The sequence below is a fragment of the Hyperolius riggenbachi genome, chromosome 8 (assembly GCF_040937935.1).
Source record: "Hyperolius riggenbachi isolate aHypRig1 chromosome 8, aHypRig1.pri, whole genome shotgun sequence".
Taxonomy (NCBI): Eukaryota; Metazoa; Chordata; class Amphibia; order Anura; family Hyperoliidae; genus Hyperolius; species Hyperolius riggenbachi.
In genome coordinates this window covers 281,737,899-281,760,702 of record NC_090653.1, presented here as the reverse complement: position 1 = coordinate 281,760,702, position 22,804 = coordinate 281,737,899, and the positions used below count along the sequence as shown (strand labels likewise).

Below are 22,804 nucleotides of genomic sequence, written 5' to 3'. Positions count from 1 at the left end.
ATTTTTACCAATATTTTACTATCGTAATTACAAAGCCAAACAGAAAAATATTAGTAATTATTCCGATATACTACTAACGGCTATTTCCGTCTCCCAAATTAACTTGACACCCTTTATACATGTTCACACTCCTCCAGGGTCTCATCCTTGTGTTCCTTTGTTTGTAGGACAATAGTCGGCGTGTGGAGAACCTACTGAAGCTTTGGATTATTGAGGCAAAGGACTTGCCGGCGAAGAAGAAATACCTGTGCGAGCTGTTTCTGGACGATGTACTTTACGCACGAACTACCTGCAAGATGAAGACGGACAACGTCTTCTGGGGGGAGCACTTTGAGTTCAACAACCTGCCGACTCTGAAGAGCATCACGGTGCATCTCTACAAGGAGACGGAGAAGAAGAAGAAGAAGGACAAGAATAACTACATGGGACTGATCAACATCCCCGTCGCTGCCGTCACTGGTCGCCAGTTCGTGGAGAAGTGGTACCCCGTGGTGTCCACCAACACTAGCAAGGGAAAATCCTCTGGCCCCATGATACGTATGAAGAGCCGCTACCAGAGCATCAACATCCTTCCCATGGAGATGTATAAAGAGTTTGCCGAGTATATCACCAATAACTACATGAACTTGTGCTCCACTCTAGAGGGAGTCCTCAGTGTGAAGAACAAAGAGGAGATGGCGTCCGCCTTGGTCCACATACTGCAGAGCACCGGCAAGGCCAAGGTAAGAAACATGGACAACCAGAGAGTCTTCGCTATTTTATCCTTTTGTCTTCATGTGTGAACCGCACAGTATAAGTATTGCTAATTGTGGGACATCATGACCTGGGCAGGCCCCATTCAGCGGCCTCAAGTACCATCGAGGAAACTGTGACAACCGTTGGAATTAAAAGGCCACAGCTTTCTAAGTACATTTTATAAATCATTACAAACAATACTTAAAGGGCATCCGAGGTGAAAATAAACTGATGAGAAAAACAATTGTATCTATCCTCCTTCTCCTAAAAATGACTTTTTTATATCCCACAGTTTTATTTTATATTTAAATCTAGTTTTTTTTAAGTTTTTACTGTTACATTGTCTGTGCTCAATGACACTTTCATTGAAGTATGCCAGAGCTCAAGTCTATGAATTATTGCCCCTTTTTATCTCTTTCCTGCTCTCAGAAGCCATTTACTGACAGGAAAGGGTTTTATGGCTGTAATTACTTATCAGTGAGGGTTATGCTGTAGTGCGACCCGCTCCTGAAACGGACCCGCTCCTGAAACGGACAGAAACTGTCACTTGCATACCTGATGTTTAACTTTTTCATGCAGCGAAATCAAAAAAGGAACACAGCATAGTTATTTGTGTGCTAGGCACTGTACATACACATGTCTATCTCATCATGTCACATGTCACCTCGGTTGTCCTTTAAAGAGACACTGAAGCGAAAAAAAATATATGATATAATGAATTGGTTGTGTACTATGAATAATTACTAGAAGATTAGCAGCAAAAAAAAATTCTCATATTTTTATTTTCAGGTATATAGTGTTTTTTCTAACATTGCATCATTCTATAATATGTGCAGATTACACAACACTTTCAGAGCAGTCTGATTCTTTCAGAGCAGTCTGTGAAGTAATGACCTCTCCTCTGGCAGAGAAAAAGTAAATAGTTCAATAACAGTTGAGATAATAAAAGTCAGATAACAGCCCTCTCCAAGACTTTGAAAGTCGTAGAGCTTAATGGCTTGTTTGCATAGAGATTACAACTGGAGTTTCTTAACTCTTCCTGTACTGGAACCAATTAGACTGATGTATCTGACCTTAATGTTTTATTTCTTAGCTGTACTACACATACAAATCATAATATCATCATTTTTTTTTCGCTTCAGTGTCTCTTTAAGCATAATACTCTTTATGTAAATGATATCATACGATTCCGTGACAATGCCCTCCAATATTTAGGGATCACAACCAACCACCATACCAGCCACGAGCTGCAGTGTTTCTTGCTCGGTGGGTACACCAACTGCTTCCCAGCCAGGATGCTGGCCCCGCCACTGCCAAAATCAGTCCAGCTGGTATTGTCAAGGACCCGCCATCCTTGCTGTGACAACCTGTTAACAAAAGTAGTCCAAACAACCTAGAGCCCAGGGGCAAGTGGGTGGGTGTAGCTCAGGGTTCAAATTGAAAAGGAAGTTTCCCTCCATTGTCCTTGCTTTATGTAGGTACCTGGCTGCCCCAGCGCCCGCCTCCTGCATCCACCTTTACCTGGGCCAGCCTATCACCTCCTGACCCCAGGACTCTCTTTGTCCCGCCCATGTCATGCCCCCAGTCGCCTAGCGACACCTGCTCCGGGGGCTTCCTGGCTTATGTGCTAGACTGAGGGCTACAAACTGATCAGGCTCCAGAATCAACCAAACGCAGACACTGCAGGCGTCCCCTAGCTCTCTCATCTTCTAGCGCTAACGTCCTAGACTTGAATCTGAGCGAGTCCACGTTCTGCAGTGATTGTGCATGTTATCCACGTATTAGCGTGGGTTTCCTCCAGGTGCTGGTGGGCTGATTGTTCTCTCTCCAAGCCAGATTGGTCTTATGCTAGGTACACACCATGCTATTTCCCGCCCGATTAACAGGATTGAATTGATAATGTCCAACATGTCCAATGTGCTCCCATAACGGGATTGATTTTGTGCAGTGGTGATCTAAAAATCAATCCCGTTATTGACCCGTCGATCACACAGGAAATTGCAAGTTTGTACCAGGCATAAAACTATATCAGGAACCTTAGACTATGACTATGGAAGGAATTAGATTGTCAGCTCCTCTGAGGACAGTCAGTGACATGACTATGTACTCTGTAATGTGCTGCAGAAGATGTCAGTGCTATATAAATACATAATAATAATATGGGAGGACATTAAACTATGACTATGGTAGGATTAGAGTGTGAGCTCCTCTGAGGACAGTCAGTGACATGACTATGTACTCTGTAATGTGCTGCAGAAGATATCAGTGCTATATAAATACATAATAATAATATGGTAGGACATTACACTATGACTATGGTAGGATTAGAGTGTGAGCTCCCCTGAGGACAGTCAGTGACATGACTATGTACTCTGCAATGTGCTGCAGAAGAAGTCAGTGCTATATAAATACATAATAATAATATGGTAGGACATTATACTATGACTATAGTAGAATTAGACTGTGAGCTCCTCTGAGGACAGTCAGTGACATGACTATGTACTCTGTAATGTGCTGCAGGAGATGTCAGTGCTATATAAATACATAATAATATGGTAGGACATCAGACTATGACTATGGTAGGATTAGATTGTGAGCTCCTCTGAGGACAGTCAGTGACATGACTATGTACTCTGTAATGTGCTGCAGAAGAGGTCAGTGCTATATAAATACATAATAATAATATGGTAGGACATTAGACTATGACTATGGTAGGATTAGAGTGTGAGCTCCTCTGAGGACAGTCAGTGACATGACTATGTACTCTGTAATGTGCTGCAGAAGATGTCAGTGCTATATAAATACATAATAATAATATGGTAGGACATTAGACTATGACTATGGTAGGGATTAGATTGTGATCTCCTCTGAGGACAGTCAGTGACATGACTATGTACTCTGTAATGTGCTGCAGAAGATGTCAGTGCTATATAAATACATAATAATAATATGGTAGGACATTAGACTATGACTATGGTAGGATTAGCTTGTGAGCTCCTCTGGGGACAGTCAGTGACATGACTATGTACTCTGTAAAGTGCTGCACAAGATGTCAGTGCTATATAAATACATAATAATAATATGGTAGGACATTAGACTAGGACTATGGTAAGATTAGATTGTGAGCTCCTCTGAGGACAGTCAGTGACATGACTATGTACTCTGTAATGTGCTGCAGAAGATGTTAGTGCTATATAAATACATAATAATAATATGGTAGGACATTAGACTATGACTATGGTAGGATTAGCTTGTGAGCTCCTCTGGGGACAGTCAGTAACATGACTATGTACTCTGTAAAGTGCTGCACAAGATGTCAGTGCTATATAAATACATAATAATAATATGGTAGGACATTAGACTAGGACTATGGTAAGATTAGTTTGTGAGCTCCTCTGAGGACAGTCAGTGACATGACTATGTACTCTGTAATGTGCTACAGAAGATGTCAGTGCTATATAAATATATAATAATATGGTGGGACATTAGGCTATGACTATGGTAGGATTAGAGTGTGAGCTCCTCCGAGGACAGTCAGTGACATGGCTATGTACTCTGTAATGTGCTGCAGGAGATGTCAGTGCTGTATAAATGCATAATAATACTATGGGAGGATATTAGATTATGACTATGGTGGGATTAGATTGTGAGCTCCTCTGAGGACAGTCAGTGACATGACTATGTGCTCTGTACAGTGCTGCAGAAGATGTCAGTTCTATATAAATACATAATAACATGGGAGGACATTAGGCTATGACTATGGTAGGGATTAGATTGTGAGCTCCACTGTGGACAGTCAGTGACATGACTATGTACTCTGTACAGTGCTGCAGGAGATGTCAGTGTTGTGTATAATGCATTTGGGCTGTATTATGAGCTATATGTAGAGGTGCACTGTAAGGGCTGGTGTTGTTCAGCATGCAGTGCCTGCTCATGTGGGAATAGCCTCCATTGTGTGTGTAGAGCAGGGAGTATCGTGCTGTCCATGTAGCGTGTGCAGCTTTCTGGGGTTTTAGGATCCGCTCGCCCCAGCCACGTGACGTGGGACAGAATTAATCACAGATTGGTGTGCAGATAATTAGCAGGATGTGGGGCTGGATGGTGTTGTGCTGCATTCACGGTAATCATTTTCATGTGCTCATTAGCATGTGATTACCCAGAATTCCATCTGGCCAGCAAGTTCCATGCCGAGCACTCATCGCAGCGCTGCGCTCCGCCGCCACAAGATTAATGGCGATAATTAGTAGACAGAGGAGCTGCAATCACAGGTGTCTCGTTTTATGGATTCCGATTATGTTACTGATTATACAAGCTGTGTCATATCTAAATACTTTATGAATAAGAAGAATCTGCACTCCATGCGACTCATTTCACCATGGTGGGACTGGGGAGCGCCGGGCGGTGGGACTGGGGATCGGTTGAGGTGCGGTGGGGCTGGAGAGTGCCGGGTGGTGGGACTGGGGATCGGTTGAGGTGCGGTGGAGCTGGAGAGTGCCGGGCGGTGGGACTGGGGATCGGTTGAGGTGCGGTGGGACTGGGGAGCGCCGGGTGGTGGGACTGGGGATCGGTTGAGGTGCGGTGGAGCTGGAGAGTGCCGGGCGGTGGGACTGGGGATCGGTTGAGGTGCGGTGGAGCTGGAGAGTGCCGGGCGGTGGGACTGGGGATCGGTTGAGGTGCGGTGGGGCTGGAGAGTGCCGGGTGGTGGGACTGGGGATCGGTTGAGGTGCGGTGGAGCTGGAGAGTGCCGGGCGGTGGGACTGGGGATCGGTTGAGGTGCGGTGGGACTGGGGAGCGCCGGGTGGTGGGACTGGGGATCGGTTGAGGTGCGGTGGAGCTGGAGAGTGCCGGGCGGTGGGACTGGGGATCGGTTGAGGTGCGGTGGAGCTGGAGAGTGCCGGGCGGTGGGACTGGGGATCGGTTGAGGTGCGGTGGAGCTGGAGAGTGCCGGGCGGTGGGACTGGGGATCGGTTGAGATGCGGTGGAGCTGGAGAGTGCCGGGCGGTGGGACTGGGGATCGGTTGAGGTGCGGTGGAGCTGGAGAGTGCCGGGCGGTGGGACTGGGGATCGGTTGAGGTGCGGTGGAGCTGGAGAGTGCCGGGCGGTGGGACTGGGGATCGGTTGAGGTGCGGTGGGGCTGGAGAGTGCCGGGTGGTGGGACTGGGGATCGGTTGAGGTGCGGTGGAGCTGGAGAGTGCCGGGCGGTGGGACTGGGGATCGGTTGAGGTGCGGTGGGACTGGGGAGCGCCGGGTGGTGGGACTGGGGATCGGTTGAGGTGCGGTGGAGCTGGAGAGTGCCGGGCGGTGGGACTGGGGATCGGTTGAGGTGCGGTGGAGCTGGAGAGTGCCGGGCGGTGGGACTGGGGATCGGTTGAGGTGCGGTGGAGCTGGAGAGTGCCGGGCGGTGGGACTGGGGATCGGTTGAGATGCGGTGGAGCTGGAGAGTGCCGGGCGGTGGGACTGGGGATCGGTTGAGGTGCGGTGGAGCTGGAGAGTGCCGGGCGGTGGGACTGGGGATCGGTTGAGGTGCGGTGGAGCTGGAGAGTGCCGGGCGGTGGGACTGGGGATCGGTTGAGGTGCGGTGGGGCTGGAGAGTGCCGGGTGGTGGGACTGGGGATCGGTTGAGGTGCGGTGGAGCTGGAGAGTGCCGGGCGGTGGGACTGGGGATCGGTTGAGGTGCGGTGGAGCTGGAGAGTGCCTGGCGGTGGGACTGGGGATCGGTTGAGGTGCGGTGGAGCTGGAGAGTGCCGGGCGGTGGGACTGGGGATCGGTTGAGGTGCGGTGGAGCTGGAGAGTGCCGGGCGGTGGGACTGGGGATCGGTTGAGGTGCGGTGGAGCTGGAGAGTGCCGGGCGGTGGGACTGGGGATCGGTTGAGGTGCGGTGGAGCTGGAGAGTGCCGGGCGGTGGGGCTGGGGATCGGTTGAGGTGCGGTGGAGCTGGAGAGCGATGGGTGGTGGGGCTGCTTTGCTTTTCCAATTATGAGGATGCCACCTTTGATCCCTCTACAGCTGTGGTCTAGTCTGTGCTGCAGAGCGTCTACCCCCCCCCCCCCTCCTATGCTGCAGAGGGTCTTCCTCTTGCTGCCATGCCTCTCCCGTGCTGCAGAGCGTCTCTCCCGTGCTGCAGAGCGTCTCTCCCGTGCTGCAGAGCGTCTCTCCCGTGCTGCAGAGCGTCTCTCCCGTGCTGCAGAGGATCTCTCCTGTGCTGCAGAGCGTCTCTCCCGTGCTGCAGACCCCCTCCCCCCTGCTGCAGAACGTCTCTCCCGTGCTGCAGAGTACCTCCCGTGCTGCAGTGTCTCTCCCGTGCTGCAGACCCACTCCCCCCTGCTGCAGAACGTCTCTCCCGTGCTGCAGAGAATCTCTCCCGTTGTGCTGCACAGCTTCTCATCTAAGCTGCAGAGCGTCTCTCCAGTGCTGCAGCTTATCTCTCCCATGCTGCAGAGACCCTCCCCCGTGCTGCAGAGCGTCTCTCCCGTGCTGCAAAGCATCTCTCCTGTGCTGCAGAGTATCTCTCCTGTGCTGCAGAGCATCTCTTCCGTGCTTCAGAGCTTCTGTCCCGTGCTGCAGAGCCCCTCCCCTGTGCTGCAGAGCACCTCTCTCCTTTGCTACAGAGGATCTCTTTTCCGTGCTGCAGAGTCCCTCTCCTGTGCTGCAGAGTATCTCTCCCGTGCTGCAGAGCCCCTCCCCTGTGCTGCAGAGTGTCTCCTGTGCTGCAGAGCGTCTCTCTTTTGCTGCAGAGTATCTCTCCCGTGCTGCAGAGCCCCTCCCCTGTGCTGCAGAGTGTCTCCTGTGCTGCAGAGCGTCTCTCTTTTGCTGCAGAGGATCTCTCCCGTGCTGCAGAGTCCCTCCCGTGATGCAGAGCGTCTTCCCTGTGCTACAGAGCGTCTCTCCTGTACTGCAGAGCCCCTCCCCTATGCTGCAAATCGTTTCTCCTGTGCTGCAGAGGATCTCTCCCGAGCTGCAGAGCGTCTCTCCCATGCTGCAGATCGTTTCTCCCGTGCTGCAGACTGTCTCCCCTATGCTGCAGAGGATCTCTCTTGTGATGCAGATCGTCTCCCCCGTGCTGCAGAGCGTCTCCTATGCTGCAGAGCGTCTCTCCTATGCTGCAGAGCCCCTCCCCTGTGCTGCAGAGCGTCTCACCCGTGCTGCAGAGTGTCTCTCCCGTGCTGCAGAGCGTCTCTCCCGTGCTGCAGACTGTCTCCCCTATGCTGCAGAGGATCTCTCTTGTGATGCAGATCGTCTCCCCCGTGCTGCAGAGCGTCTCCTATGCTGCAGAGCCCCTCCCCTGTGCTGCAGAGCGTCTCTCCCGTGCTGCAGAGCGTCTCCTATGCTGCAGAGCGTCTCCTATGCTGCAGAGCCCCTCCCCCGTGCTGCAGAGCGTCTCTCCCGTGCTGCAGAGCATCTCTCCCGTGCTGCAGAGCGTCTCTCCCGTGCTGCAGAGCGTCTCTCCCGTGCTGCAGAGCGTCTCTCCCGTGCTGCAGAGCGTCTCTCCTATGCTGCAGAGCGTCTCTCCCGTGCTGCAGAGCGTCTCTCCCGTGCTGCAGAGCGTCTCCTATGCTGCAGAGCGTCTCCTATGCTGTAGAGCTCCTCCCCTGTGCTGCAGAGCGTCTCTCCCGTGCTGCAGAGCGTCTCTCCCGTGCTGCAGAGAGTCTCTCCCGTGCTGCAGAGCGTCTCTCCCGTGCTGCAGAGCGTCTCTCCTATGCTGCAGAGCATCTCTCCAGTGCTGCAGAGCCCCTCCCCTGTGCTGCAGAGCCCCTCCCCTGTGCTGCAGAGTGTCTCTCCCGTGCTGCAGAGCGTCTCTCCCATGCTGCAGAGCGTCTCTCCCGTGCTGCAGAGCGTCTCTCCCGTGCTGCAGAGCATTTCTCCCATGCTGCAGAGGATCTCTCTTGTGCTGCTTTGAGTCTCCGGTGTTGTTTTCCTCTCTCTGTCACTCTGCGGAGGAGTCGGAGTTCCTCTCTGGTGAGCATACTCAGTATAGCGTCACTAATGATGCCACATAAATAGGGACTGTATGCAAACACACCCGTGTTAATTGCCAGCGTTCCCGCATCCTCGCCGTCTCCCCCACTCCCGCTTGCGAGGGGATTCTTGGCAGCGTCGGACTGATCTGTGAATTGGATGATTCACGAAGTGCACTTGCTGGCAGACGCCGCACTGCTCATTTTCCCGGAATTCCAGCACGGGAAAGAGAGACTTCTGCCGGATAATTAATTTCCGAGATAAGAGACGCGAGTTTCTGATGTGGAGAGAACGCATCGTCCGTGTGTCTCTGCGCGATCATTAGTGCGCAGGAAATAACCCGCTGCCACGCTGCAAACACAAACGCTGCTTCCTTTATTGTGAAATGCCACAGCTGTTCTGGGCGGGACTGCAGCCTCCTGTGAGATGATTCTGTACTGTCAGCTCAAGGAAGGTGGAGCGGGGTACACACTGACTTTTTTGCAGTTTGTCCTGGTCTCTAATAGCTGCCGCCCCTTCTATCTGCCCTTATTTATCCAGGGGAAGGTGTGACTGTAATCAAGTGTGATTTCTATAAAACTGTAATCAAGTGTGATTTCTATAAACTGTTTGAAGCACAGTGTACTATCTCTCCCCACTCATCACCTGATGAAAGCTTTTGTTTGCTTATTGCCTCTGCTAATAACAGCAGTCCTTATCTGCCTGCTCTTTCTGTGCACTGCAGGCCTTGGAAGTAGAGCAATGAAAGCCTCTAACAAACATTTAAATGAAAGAAGAAGAGGTATAATGCAATTTATTTTATTAATGACCCACATTGTTAGCATGCGTTTCTAATTGTGCTATTGAGATGCCCTGGGGGCTAAAAATGCTGCTCAGTTCTCGCTAATGTTTTGGTGGTCGCCTCATCATCGCCCTCTATAGTGCAGATGTTGCTAATCTCATCAACACCAAATGAAGAGCTGAAATTGATTAACACCCCCCCCCCCCCCCTTGCTTCTTGGTGGGATGAAACTCCATATTAACCAAGAAAATAAAAATTTACCTATCTTGTTTTTAGTGTTCACTAAAATGTGTCAGATTTGGAAGAATGTGATATGGAAAAAAAGAAAATAATATTTCCGCTGGTGTCCATCTTTACTTTTTATCTGCCAAAAGGGACATCACTTCTGCCCTTTTTTTTTTTTTTTCAACCCAGCTCTTCCCTCCCTACTGCCACAGCTTACTGTCCCTCCCTCAACAAGCTTCACCTAGACTATAGGTTTACATCTCTTTGTACCATCTTCAAAGGGAGAGGGGGATTCAATTACCTTCTGGTCATAGTGTCCTTATTGTATCTGAAATAGGAAGCTTTCTGTTATTTGCATGCTGAGATAAGCTTGTTTCTGTAGCTAAATGAAAAAAAAATCCCACAAATCCTCCTGGCACTGCACAGTTCCTGCAGTTAGGGTTAGGCAAAGGCACCAAAACAAAAAGATAATAAAAAAATAAAAAAAATGGGAGACATATAGATACCTATTTTAGAAAAAAAAGGGGGAGCTAAATATACAGATACCAAGAAGGGGGTATATCTATAGTAAATGAAAGGTCCACGTGATGAGATGGAGGCAATTGGGGCTGGAAATAGTGGCAAAATAGTGGCAAAAACAACCTAACACCCTGGACTGACTTCAAAAGTATTAGTGAGGAAGAGATCTCAGACATCCTCCGTCGCCTCCGCCAGACAACCTGGACCAACTAAACATATGCTGAAATGCCCTGACCTGCTTGGCCCAGCATTTCACAAAATAGTAAATTGCTCTCTGCAAGCAGGGAGGTTTCCTACCTCTCTTAAGCTACGGTAAGTACTCACGGGGGACAATTGTAGCTGTTGCTAGCACACGGGAGCGTGTGCGCGACAGTTCGGCGACAGTTCCCTCTGCATCCACACGGCAGCAGAGGGATTAGCGATGCGGCGGAAGCTGTCGCCGAGGTTCCTCCCCCCCCCCCCCCCCGCCGGAAGCTCCGTGTGCTGTGTGTGGGTAGCTGTCGCTAGCCCGCATACACATGCGGGACTAGCGACAGTTCCGGCGAGGTTGCGGCAACGGCTGAACATGTCAATCGCCTGGCGACAGCTCCGACGGGCGACGGTTCGGGGCGCGCGCGTCATACACACGGGCGAACCGTCGCCGCAACACGCGCGTGCCACGTGGTTGCGGCGATGGCCGTACCCCATGTGTATGAGCCTTAAAAGAAGGAATCATCAAGCCCCTTCTTAAAAACCTTCCATGGATCCAGATGCTATGAGCAGCTACAGACCTGTCTCCAACCTCCCCTACTTAGGTAAAGTTATTGAAAAGGCTGTCTATCTGCAACTTGAAACCAGGCTGTCAGTAAACAACATCCTGGACCCTCTACAATCTGGCTTTAAGAAACACCACAGCTGTGAAACAGCCCTCATCCAAGTCTGCAACGATCTGCTCATGGCAAGGGACAGAGGGGAATGCTCCATCCTAATCCTGTTGGATCTCTCAGCGGCTTTTGATACAGTTGACCATGAAATCCTGCCAGACTAGTATTCCCCACCCCCGGGGGCCCTATAGCTTTCCCTGGTAGTCTAGTATTCCCCACCCCCGGGGACCCTATAGCTTTCCCTGGTAGTCTAGTATTCCCCACCCCCGGGGGCCCTATAGCTTTCCCTGGTAGTCTAGTACTCCCCACCCCCGGGGGCCCTATAGCTTTCCCTGGTAGTCTAGTATTCCTCACCCCCTGGGGCCCTATAGCTTTCCCTGGTGGTCTAGTATTCCCCACCCCCGGGGGCCCTATAGCTTTCCCTGGTAGTCTAGTACTCCCCACCCCCGGGGGCCCTATAGCTTTCCCTGGTAGTCTAGTATTCCCCACCCCCGGGAGCTCTATAGCTTTCCCTGGTAGTCTAGTATTCCCCACCCCTGGGGGCCCTATAGCTTTCCCTGGTAGTCTAGTATTCCCCACCCCCAGGGACCTATAGCTTTCCCTGGTAGTCTAGTATTCCTCACCCCCTGGGGCCCTATAGCTTTCCCTGGTAGTCTAGTATTCCCCACCCCCTGGGGCCCTATAGCTTTCCCTGGTAGTCTAGTACTCCCCACCCCCAGGGCCCTATAGCTTTCCCTGGTAGTCTAGTACTCCCCACCCCCAGGGACCCTATAGCTTTCCCTGGTAGTCTAGTATTCCCCACCCCAGGGGACCTATAGCTTTCCCTGGTAGTCTAGTATTCCCCACCCCCGGGGGCCCTATAGCTTTCCCTGGTAGTCTAGTATTCCCCACCCCCGGGGGCCTATAGCTTTCCCTGGTAGTCTAGTATTCCCCACCCCCAGGGACCCTATAGCTTTCCCTGGTAGTCTAGTATTCCCCACCCCCGGGGGCCCTATAGCTTTCCCTGGTAGTCTAGTATTCCCCACCCCCGGGGACCTATAGCTTTCCCTGGTAGTCTAGTATTCCCCACCCCCGAGGGCCCTATAGCTTTCCCTGGTAGTCTAGTATTCCCCACCCCCGGGGGCCCTATAGCTTTCCCTGGTAGTCTAGTATTCCCCACCCCTGGGGGCCCTATAGCTTTCCCTGGTAGTCTAGTACTCCCCACCCCCGGGGGCCCTATAGCTTTCCCTGGTAGTCTAGTATTCCCCACCCCCGGGGACCTATAGCTTTCCCTGGTAGTCTAGTATTCCCCACCCCCGGGGGCCCTATAGCTTTCCCTGGTAGTCTAGTACTCCCCACCCCCGGGGGCCCTATAGCTTTCCCTGGTAGTCTAGTACTCCCCACCCCCGGGGGCCCTATAGCTTTCCCTGGTAGTCTAGTATTCCCCACCCCCGGGGGCCCTATAGCTTTCCCTGGTAGTCTAGTATTCCCCACCCCCGGGGACCTATAGCTTTCCCTGGTAGTCTAGTATTCCCCACCCCCGGGGGCCCTATAGCTTTCCCTGGTAGTCTAGTATTCCCCACCCCTGGGGGCCCTATAGCTTTCCCTGGTAGTCTAGTATTCCCCACCCCCGGGGACCTATAGCTTTCCCGGGATATAGTTTGCGGTCTTTCGCTGGGCGGAGGATGAAGGTTGTGCAGCACACGGTCATGTGACAGAAGCGTGCGCTGTGATAGGCCTGCTTGCCTCTGGCCATACAGGAAGGTCATATGAAGGTAGATAGAGAGCCGGCTGCAGTGCCAGAGCCGCTGATCAGGATAATTGTCGGTGTCACCCGCGGCTGTTCTGAGCTCTGAACATGGAATATTTAGCGAGAGCTCATCAGTAACGGGCAGCAGAGCTCTCCGGAGAATTCCCACTCTAGAAGCTTCCGCCGATGATGGATAGAACTTTCCCTGCACATAATAATGTCACTCGGGTCTCATTCTTCACACATATGCCGTCTGTGCTCCACTTACACTGACTAAGCGTCTGTCTGTATGTGTGTCCACCGTCTGTGCACCGCCCAATCAGCTGACACTATCCCTCATCAACGGGATGATGTCACTGAGGCCTCCGCCATAGTGATGATGTCACACACACCATACACACACACACCATAGCCACACATACACACACACACACCATAGCGCCCCCACACACACACCATAGCCTCAAACACACACACTCCATACACACACACGCCATAGCAACAAACACCATACACACACACACACACCATAGCCACACGTGCACACACACCATACACACACACACACACCATAGCCACACGTGCACACACACCATACACACACACACACACCATAGGCACACATACACACACCATATACACACACACCATAGCCACAAACACACACACTCCATACACACACACACACCATAGCCACACATACACACACACACACACCATAGCGCCCCCACACACACACACCATAGCCTCAAACACACACACTCCATACACACACACGCCATAGCAACAAACACACACACACCATACACACACACACACACCATAGCCACACGTGCACACACACCATACACACACACACACCATAGGCACACATACACACACCATATACACACACACCATAGCCACAAACACACACACACCATGCACACACACACACCATAGCCACACATACACACACCATAGCGCCCCCACACACACACCATAGCCTCAAACACACACACTCCATACACACACACGCCATAGCAACAAACACACACACACCATACACACACACACACACCATAGCCACACGTGCACACACACCATACACACACACACACCATAGGCACACATACACACACCATATACACACACACCATAGCCACAAACACACACACACCATGCACACACACACACCATAGCCACACATACACACACACACACCATAGCGCCCCCACACACACACCATAGCCTCAAACACACACACTCCATACACACACACGCCATAGCAACAAACACACACACACACCATACACACACACACCATAGCCACACATACACACACACACACACCATAGGCACACATACACACACCATATACACACACACCATAGCCACAAACACACACACACACCATGCACACACACACACCATAGCCCCACACACACACACCATAGCCCCACACACACACACCATAGCCACAAACACACACACTCCATACACACACACACCGTAGCCACACACACTCACACACACACCATAGCCACAAACACACACACCATAGCCCCCCCCCCCACACACACACACACACCATAGCCTCAAACACACACACACCAGACATACACACACCATAGCCACAAACAGACACACCATATACACACCATAGCCACACACACACACACACACACACACACACACACACACACACACACACACACCATAGCCACAAATACACACACACCATATACACACAAACCATACACACACCATATACATACATACACACACACACACACACACACACACACACACACACACACACCATATACACACAAATAATACACACACCATATACATACATACACACACCACATACACACACACACCATATACACACACACCTTACACACACACACACCATAGACACACAAACCATACACACACCATATACACACATACACACATACCATAGACACACACACACCATATAGACACACGCCATATAAACACACACACACCATACACACACACACACACACACACACCATATAGACACACGCCATATAAACACACACACACACGCCATATGCACACACACCATACACACATACCATATGCACACATACGCACACACCATACACACACCATATGCACACATACGCACACACCATACACACACCATATGCACACACACCATACACACACCATATGCACACATACGCACACACCATACACACACCATATGCACACACACCATACACACATACCATATGCACACATACGCACACACCATACACACACCATATGAACAAACACACACACCATATGCACATGCACAACTTATGCACACATACACACACACACACCATATACACACACACACATAACACACACACCATATGCACACACACACACATACACCATATGCACACACACAAACCATACACACCATACACACACACACCATAGGCACAAACATGCACACGCACACCATATGCACATACACACACACAACATACACACACACACCAAATACACACACACACACACACACACACACACACACACACACACTGTGCTGCAGCTGGTGTTGCACGCGGGAGGTCGGTAATGTCCACCTTTATGATGGATGGTCTTGGAATGTCCCTGGCAGCAGATTAATCTTCCCTCTACGGACAGGCGGTGGCTGGGAGGTGATGAATAGAGAGCAGCATTTGTTATTGATGCCAGACCTCTAATTCTTCTTTATTCCCCCTATGCTGGCAGCAGGCAGGACCTTGTCCCAGTAGCATCTGTCCTCCCCAGAGGCTGATCTGCTGCCTTACCTGTTCCCGGGAAAGTCAGTGTAAGGGTGGCCATACATCAGACGATCGACCAAGAGACAGATCTCTCTCTGATCGGATCTGATTAGAGAGAGATCTGTCGGCTGCCCATACACCACAGGCCGATTCCCAATCAATTTCATGCTGAAATCGATCTGGAATCGGCCTTGTGACACCGCCGCCTTGCCCCTAGTGGTCTATACATTGCCTGACCGCATCCGCCGCCTTGCCCCTAGTGGTCAGTGTCCCTCCCCGGTGCCCAGCGCACTATACATTGCCTGACCGCATCCGCAGCTTCGCCCCTAGTGGTCATTGTGCCTCCCCAGTGCCCAGCGCACTATACATTGCCTGACCGCATCCGCCGCCTTGCCCCTAGTGGTCTGTACATTGCACTATACATTGCCTGACCGCATCCGCCGCCTTGCCCCTAGTGGTCAGTGTCCCTCCCCGGTGCCCAGCGCCCTATACATTGCCTGACCGCATCCGCCGCCTTGCCCCTAGTGGTCTATACATTGCCTGACCGCATCCGCCGCCTTGCCCCTAGTGGTCTATACATTGCACTATACATTGCCTGACCGCATCCGCCGCCTTGCCCCTAGTGGTCTATACATTGCCTGACCGCATCCGCCGCCTTGCCCCTAGTGGTCTATACATTGCACTATACATTGCCTGACCGCATCCGCCGCTTTGCCCCTAGTGGTCAGTGTCCCTCCCCGGTGCCCAGCGCCCTATACATTGCCTGACCGCATCCGCCGCCTTGCCCCTAGTGGTCTATACATTGCACTATACATTGCCTGACCGCATCCGCCGCCTTGCCCCTAGTGGTCTATACATTGCACTATACATTGCCTGACCGCATCCGCCGCCTTGCCCCTAGTGGTCTATACATTGCACTATACATTGCCTGACCGCATCCGCCGCCTTGCCCCTAGTGGTCTATACATTGCACTATACATTGCCTGACCGCATCCGCCGCCTTGCCCCTAGTGGTCTATACAGTGCACTATACATTGCCTGACCGCATCCGCCGCCTTGCCCCTAGTGGTCATTGTGCCTCCCCGGTGCCCAGCGCACTATACATTGCCTGACCGCATCCACCGCCTTGCCCCTAGTGGTCATTGTGCCTCCCCGGTGCCCAGCGCACTATACATTGCCTGACCGCATCCGCCGCCTTGCCCCTAGTGGTCATTGTCCCTCCCCGGTGCCCAGCGCATTATGCATAGCCTGACCGCATCCGCGGCTTCGCCCCTAGTGGTCAGTGTCCCTCCCCGGTGCCCAGCACACTATACATTGCCTGACCGCATCCGCCGCCTTGCCCCTAGTGGTCAGTGTCCCTCCCCGGTGCCCAGCGCCCTATACATTGCCTGACCGCATCCGCCGCCTTGCCCCTAGTGGTCAATATGCCTCCCCGGTGCCCAGCGCACTATACATTGCCTGACCGCATCCGCAGCTTCGCCCCTAGTGGTCAATATGCCTCCCCGGTGCCCAGCGCACTATACATTGCCTGACCGCATCCGCAGCTTCGCCCCTAGTGGTCAATATGCCTCCCCGGTGCCCAGCGCACTATACATAGCTAAAATCTATGAACTGTTGACCCTTTTTATCTCTTTCCTGCTCTTAAAAGCCATTTTCTGGCTGTAATTCCTTATAAATGAGGGTTAGCTACAGTCCGATTAGATCCTGACTGGATTTGCTTGAATTCCTGATGTTTAACTCTTTCAGACAGATAAAGAAAAAAGGAACACAGTCTACTTATTTGTGTGCTAGACACTGTACTTACACTTCTATCTCATCTTGTCACATGTCACCTCTATATTCCTGCTGGTCACATGACATTCTTAATAAAATGATTAGGTGAGGGTCAGGGTTTTGAAGGAGACGGCAGCCCGGACGCCTATCAGACCCCTCTTAGCCTGTGTGGCTCTTTGGATTCCCCCCTGCCCCAGATGTGGAGCCCCTTGGGGGGGGGGGGGGAGGGGGTAATAACAGCTGTGATCAGAAAAGGATTAAGACAAAATGGGTCTCTAGACAAGATAGCAGTTTTTGTTCCCCCCGATGATCATCTGGCTTTATTTAGTAAGGTTTGGTGGGGGCTAGCACTCATCAGGCCCTTAGACTCTCTCCAGGCCCTAGGCAACTGCCTAGGTTTGCCTTGTGGCTGTGACAGATGGACTCAGTAGGAAGTTTTGGAGTAAAAGTTAGCGTCTCCCGTCTGGTGACCTTCTCGCGGAGCCTGTGGATCGAGGATTCCGCTTGGCTGGAGTAACACACGGCGTTTCTGGCGGATGAGTTGACTTAGTCATTCACCTGGATGTGACATGACACAAAGTGACAGCTGGATGTGCCGCGTCACTATTCCTCGCTTCGGGACCCCTCAGACGGCGAGTTATTCTGGCAGGGAATCAGAGGAACCAGCCCAAATCTTGCATAGGAAAACGTAACACGAGATCAGATTGGAAAACACATCAAATCTGTGTCGCCCAATCGTTATGTGATCATAAATTCTAGTCTGATCTAAATGAGGTTGCATAGAACTGAAGCTGTGACCAATCTGTCATTGCATGTCACCATTATTGTCCCTTTGCTATTATGATCATCTCACTTTTTGTTGCTGTTACCCTCTTGTTTGTAGTCTTAGTGCTCTGTGATATAATTCTACTTCCTGTTCCTGAACCCTCCTCTCAGTCTCAATGCTGCGTGCTATAATTCTACTTCCTGTTCCTGATCCCTCCTCTTAGTCTTAATGCTGTGTGCTATAATTCTACTTCCTGTTTATGAGCCCTCCTCTCAGTCTCAATGCTGCATGCTGTAATTCTACTTCCTGTTCCTGATCCCTCCTCTTAGTCTTAATGCTGTGTGCTATCATTCTACTTCCTGTTCCTGAACCCTCCTTTCAGTAATAATGCTGTGTGCTATAATTCTACTTCCTGTTCCTGAACCCTCCTCTCTGTCTCAATGCTGCGTGCTTTAATTCTACTTCCTGTTCCTGATCCCTCTTAGTCGTAATGCTGTGTGCTATAATTCTACTTCCTCTTCCTGAAACCTCCTTTCAGTCATAATGTTGGGTGCTATAATTCTACTTCCTCTTCCTGAACCCTCCTTTCAGTCATAATGCTGTGTGCTATAATTCTACTTCCTCTTCCTGAACCCTACTCTCAGCCATACTGCTTTGTGATATCATTTTTCTTCCTGTTTCTGGACCCTCTTCCTTAATGCTCTGTGCTATAATTCTACTTCCTGTTCCTGAACCCTCCTTTCAGTAATAATGCTGTGTGCTATAATTCTACTTCCTGATCCAGAATTCTCCTCTTAGTCATAATGCTGTGTGCTATAATTCTACTTCCTGTTCCTGAACCCTACTCTCAATCTTTTTCCTATGTATTATAATTCTGCTTCCTGTATCTAGAACCCTCCTCTCAGCCTTATTTCTTTGTGGCATAATTACTCTTCCTGTTCCCACAATCCTCCTCTCAGTCCTGTTCCTGTGTGAGATAATACTGTTTCCTGTTCCCTCCTTTCTTCTCTTTTCCTTGGCTTGTGGGTAACCTCAGGCTTCCTCTGATAATTTCTGGGTTTCCGACCCGCCGTTCCTGATGTTGTGGTGTAGAGAGAACTTCGGAGCACTGTGTGTGGACACCGCGTGTAACGTTACTGACAATCCGATAGGATACTAGGTGCTCACAATCCAATATGGCGTTAGGAGTTAGCATCCTGCCTGCCTGATCAGTGCAGTCCGGCTGCCATGTATATAATGCAGTCATTGTATCGGCAGCACTGGCCTTGTTTACAGCAAAACCCATCTATCACCACACAGAGGGGCAATAAACTGGCTGCTGTAATGTGCTGTGCTGGGCCAGACCGGCGGACAAGTCAGGAAATCGACCAGCGGCCAGACAGCAGTAACCCGCTCTTATTCACAGAGAGAGCCTGCTGTGTGTCTTCCCTGAGAAGGTTCGGAGATAGGCTGTAGTGCTTGGATGCAGCAGCCCGCCAGTCCAGACCGACTCTGCATACACTCGCACGCGTGCGCATCCAGACCAACTCCACGCACCACACACACACACCAGTCCAGACCAACTCTGCACATACACACACACACACTCACACCAGTCCAGACCAACTCTGCACACACACACACACCAGTCCAGACCAACTCTGCACACACTTACACCAGTCCAGACCAACTCTGCACACACACACACCAGTCCAGACCAACTCTGCACATACATACACACACACCAGTCCAGACCAACTCTGCACACACACACACCAGTCCAGACCAACTCTGTGTGCGCAAGCGCACGTTCACACACACGCGTGCACACACACCAGTCCAGACCAACTCTGCACACACTCACACCAGTCCAGACCAACTCTGCACACACTTACACCAGTCCAGACCAACTCTGCACACACACACACCAGTCCAGACCAACTCTGCACATACATACACACACACCAGTCCAGACCAACTCTGCACACACACACACACCAGTCCAGACCAACTCTGTGGGCCTGATTCACAAAGCGGTGATAACTCAGTTATCACGCCTAAAAGACTTTAGGCATGATAACCTTTGCACCACACTGGTGAAAAGCCAGTTTAGGCGTGATAAGTTTAGGTGTGATAAGTTTAGGTGTGATAAGTTTAGGCATGCTAAGTTTAGATAAGTGTAGATAGCGTGCAAAGTCCCGCACACAAAGCAGCGCTATTAAACTCTATGCGAAGTGCACCAGACTTCGCTAGCGCAAAACTTTTGATCAGCTGTGCACTGCGGTGCTAACGCAGTTGGTGCTTAAACTTATCATGCCTAAACTTATCACACCTAAACTTATCATGCCTAAACTTATCACACCTAAACTTATCATGCCTAAACTGAGTTTAGGCGTGATAAAGGGCTTTTCACCAGGGTGCTAACTGTTAGCACCGCTTTGTGAATCAGGCCCTGTGTGTGCGCGTTCACACACACACGCGCACACACACCAGTCTAGAACAACTCTGCACATACACACACCAGTCCAGAACAACTCTGCACATACACACACCAGTCCAGACCAACTCTGTGTGCGCGCGTTCACACACACACACGCACACACACTAGTCCAGACCAACTCTGCACACACTCACACCAATCCAGACCAACTCTGCACACACACACACCAGTCCAGACCAACTCTGCACATATACACACACACACACCAGTCCAGACCAACTCTGCACACACACACACACCAGTCCAGACCAACTCTGTGTGCGCGCGTTCACACACACACACACACACACCAGTCCAGAACAACTCTGCACATACACACACCAGTCCAGAACAACTCTGCACATACACACACCAGTCCAGAACAACTCTGCACATACACACACCAGTCCAGACCAACTCTTTGTGCGCGCGTCACACACACACACACACGCACACACACCAGTCCAGACCAACTCTGCACACACACACACCAGTCCAGACCAACTCTTTGTGCGCGCGTTCACACACACGCACACACACCAGTCCAGACCAACTCTGTACATATACACACACACACTCACACCAGTCGAGACCAACTCTGCACATACACACACAGACACACATACACCAGTCCAGACCAACTCTGCACATACACACACTCACACCAGTCCAGACCAACTCTGTGCGCACGTTCGTTCACTCACACACACACACACACACACACCAGTCCAGACCAACTCTGCACATACACACACACACTCACACCAGTCCAGACCAACTCTGCACACACACACCAGTCCAGACCAACTCTGTGTGCGCGCGTTCACACACACGCACACACACCAGTCCAGACCAACTCTGCACATACACACACACACACCAGTCCAGAACAACTCTGCACATACACACACCAGTCCAGACCAACTCTGTGTGCGCGCGTTCACACACACACACACACACACGCACACACACCAGTCCAGAACAACTCTGCACATACACACACCAGTCCAGAACAACTCTGCACATACACACACCAGTCCAGAACAACTCTGCACATACACACACCAGTCCAGACCAACTCTGTGTGCGCGCGTTCACACACACACACGCACACACACCAGTCCAGACCAACTCTGCACACACACACACCAGTCCAGACCAACTCTTTGTGCGCGCGTTCACACACACGCGCACACACACCAGTCCAGACCAACTCTGTACATATACACACACACACTCACACCAGTCCAGACCAACTCTGCACATACACACACAGACACACATACACCAGTCCAGACCAACTCTGCACATACACACACTCACACCAGTCCAGACCAACTCTGTGCGCACGTTCGTTCACACACACACACACACACACCAGTCCAGACCAACTCTGCACATACACACACACACTCACACCAGTCCAGACCAACTCTGCACACACACACCAGTCCAGACCAACTCTGTGTGCGCGCGTTCACACACACGCACACACACCAGTCCAGACCAACTCTGCACATACACACACCACTCCAGACCAACTCTGTGTGCGCGCGTTCACACACACGCACACACACCAGTCCAGACCAACTCTGCACACACACACCAGTCCAGACCAACTCTGTGTGCACGCATTCGCACACACCAGTCCAGACCAACTCTGCTCCTACACACACAGACACACATAGACCAGTCCAGACCAACTCTGCACATACACACACTCACACACACTCACACCAGTCCAGACCAACTCTGCACATACACACACTCACACCAGTCCAGACCAACTCTGCACACACACGCACACACACACACCAGTCCAGATCAACTCTGTGTGCGCACGTTCACACACACACACACACACACACACACACACACACACACACACACACACACACCAGTCCAGATCAACTCTGCACATACACACACATACACCAGTCCAGACCAACTCTGCACATACACACATACACACACACACCAGTCCAGACCAACTCTGCACATACACACACACACACACACACCAGTCCAGACCAACTCTGCACATACACACACATACACCAGTCCAGACCAACTCTGCACATACACACATACACACACACACCAGTCCAGACCAACTCTGCACATACACACACACACACACACACCAGTCCAGACCAACTCTGCACATACACACACCAGTGCAGACCAACTCTGTACATACACACACACACACCAGTCCAGAC

The 22,804-nt window shown here is 51.2% G+C and overlaps 1 protein-coding gene across 15 annotated transcripts in view; it reads left to right on the top strand.

The window, feature by feature from the left end:
- The window catches only part of DAB2IP (DAB2 interacting protein), a 974,997-nt gene that overhangs the window by 828,646 nt on the left and 123,547 nt on the right, over window positions 1–22,804 (top strand). For all 15 annotated transcript variants that reach the window (XM_068249028.1, XM_068249025.1, XM_068249024.1 and 12 more), the window contains one exon: window positions 168–722. In XM_068249028.1, the coding sequence (XP_068105129.1) occupies window positions 168–722 (555 nt within the window). The remainder of the gene's footprint in view (window positions 1–167; window positions 723–22,804) is intronic.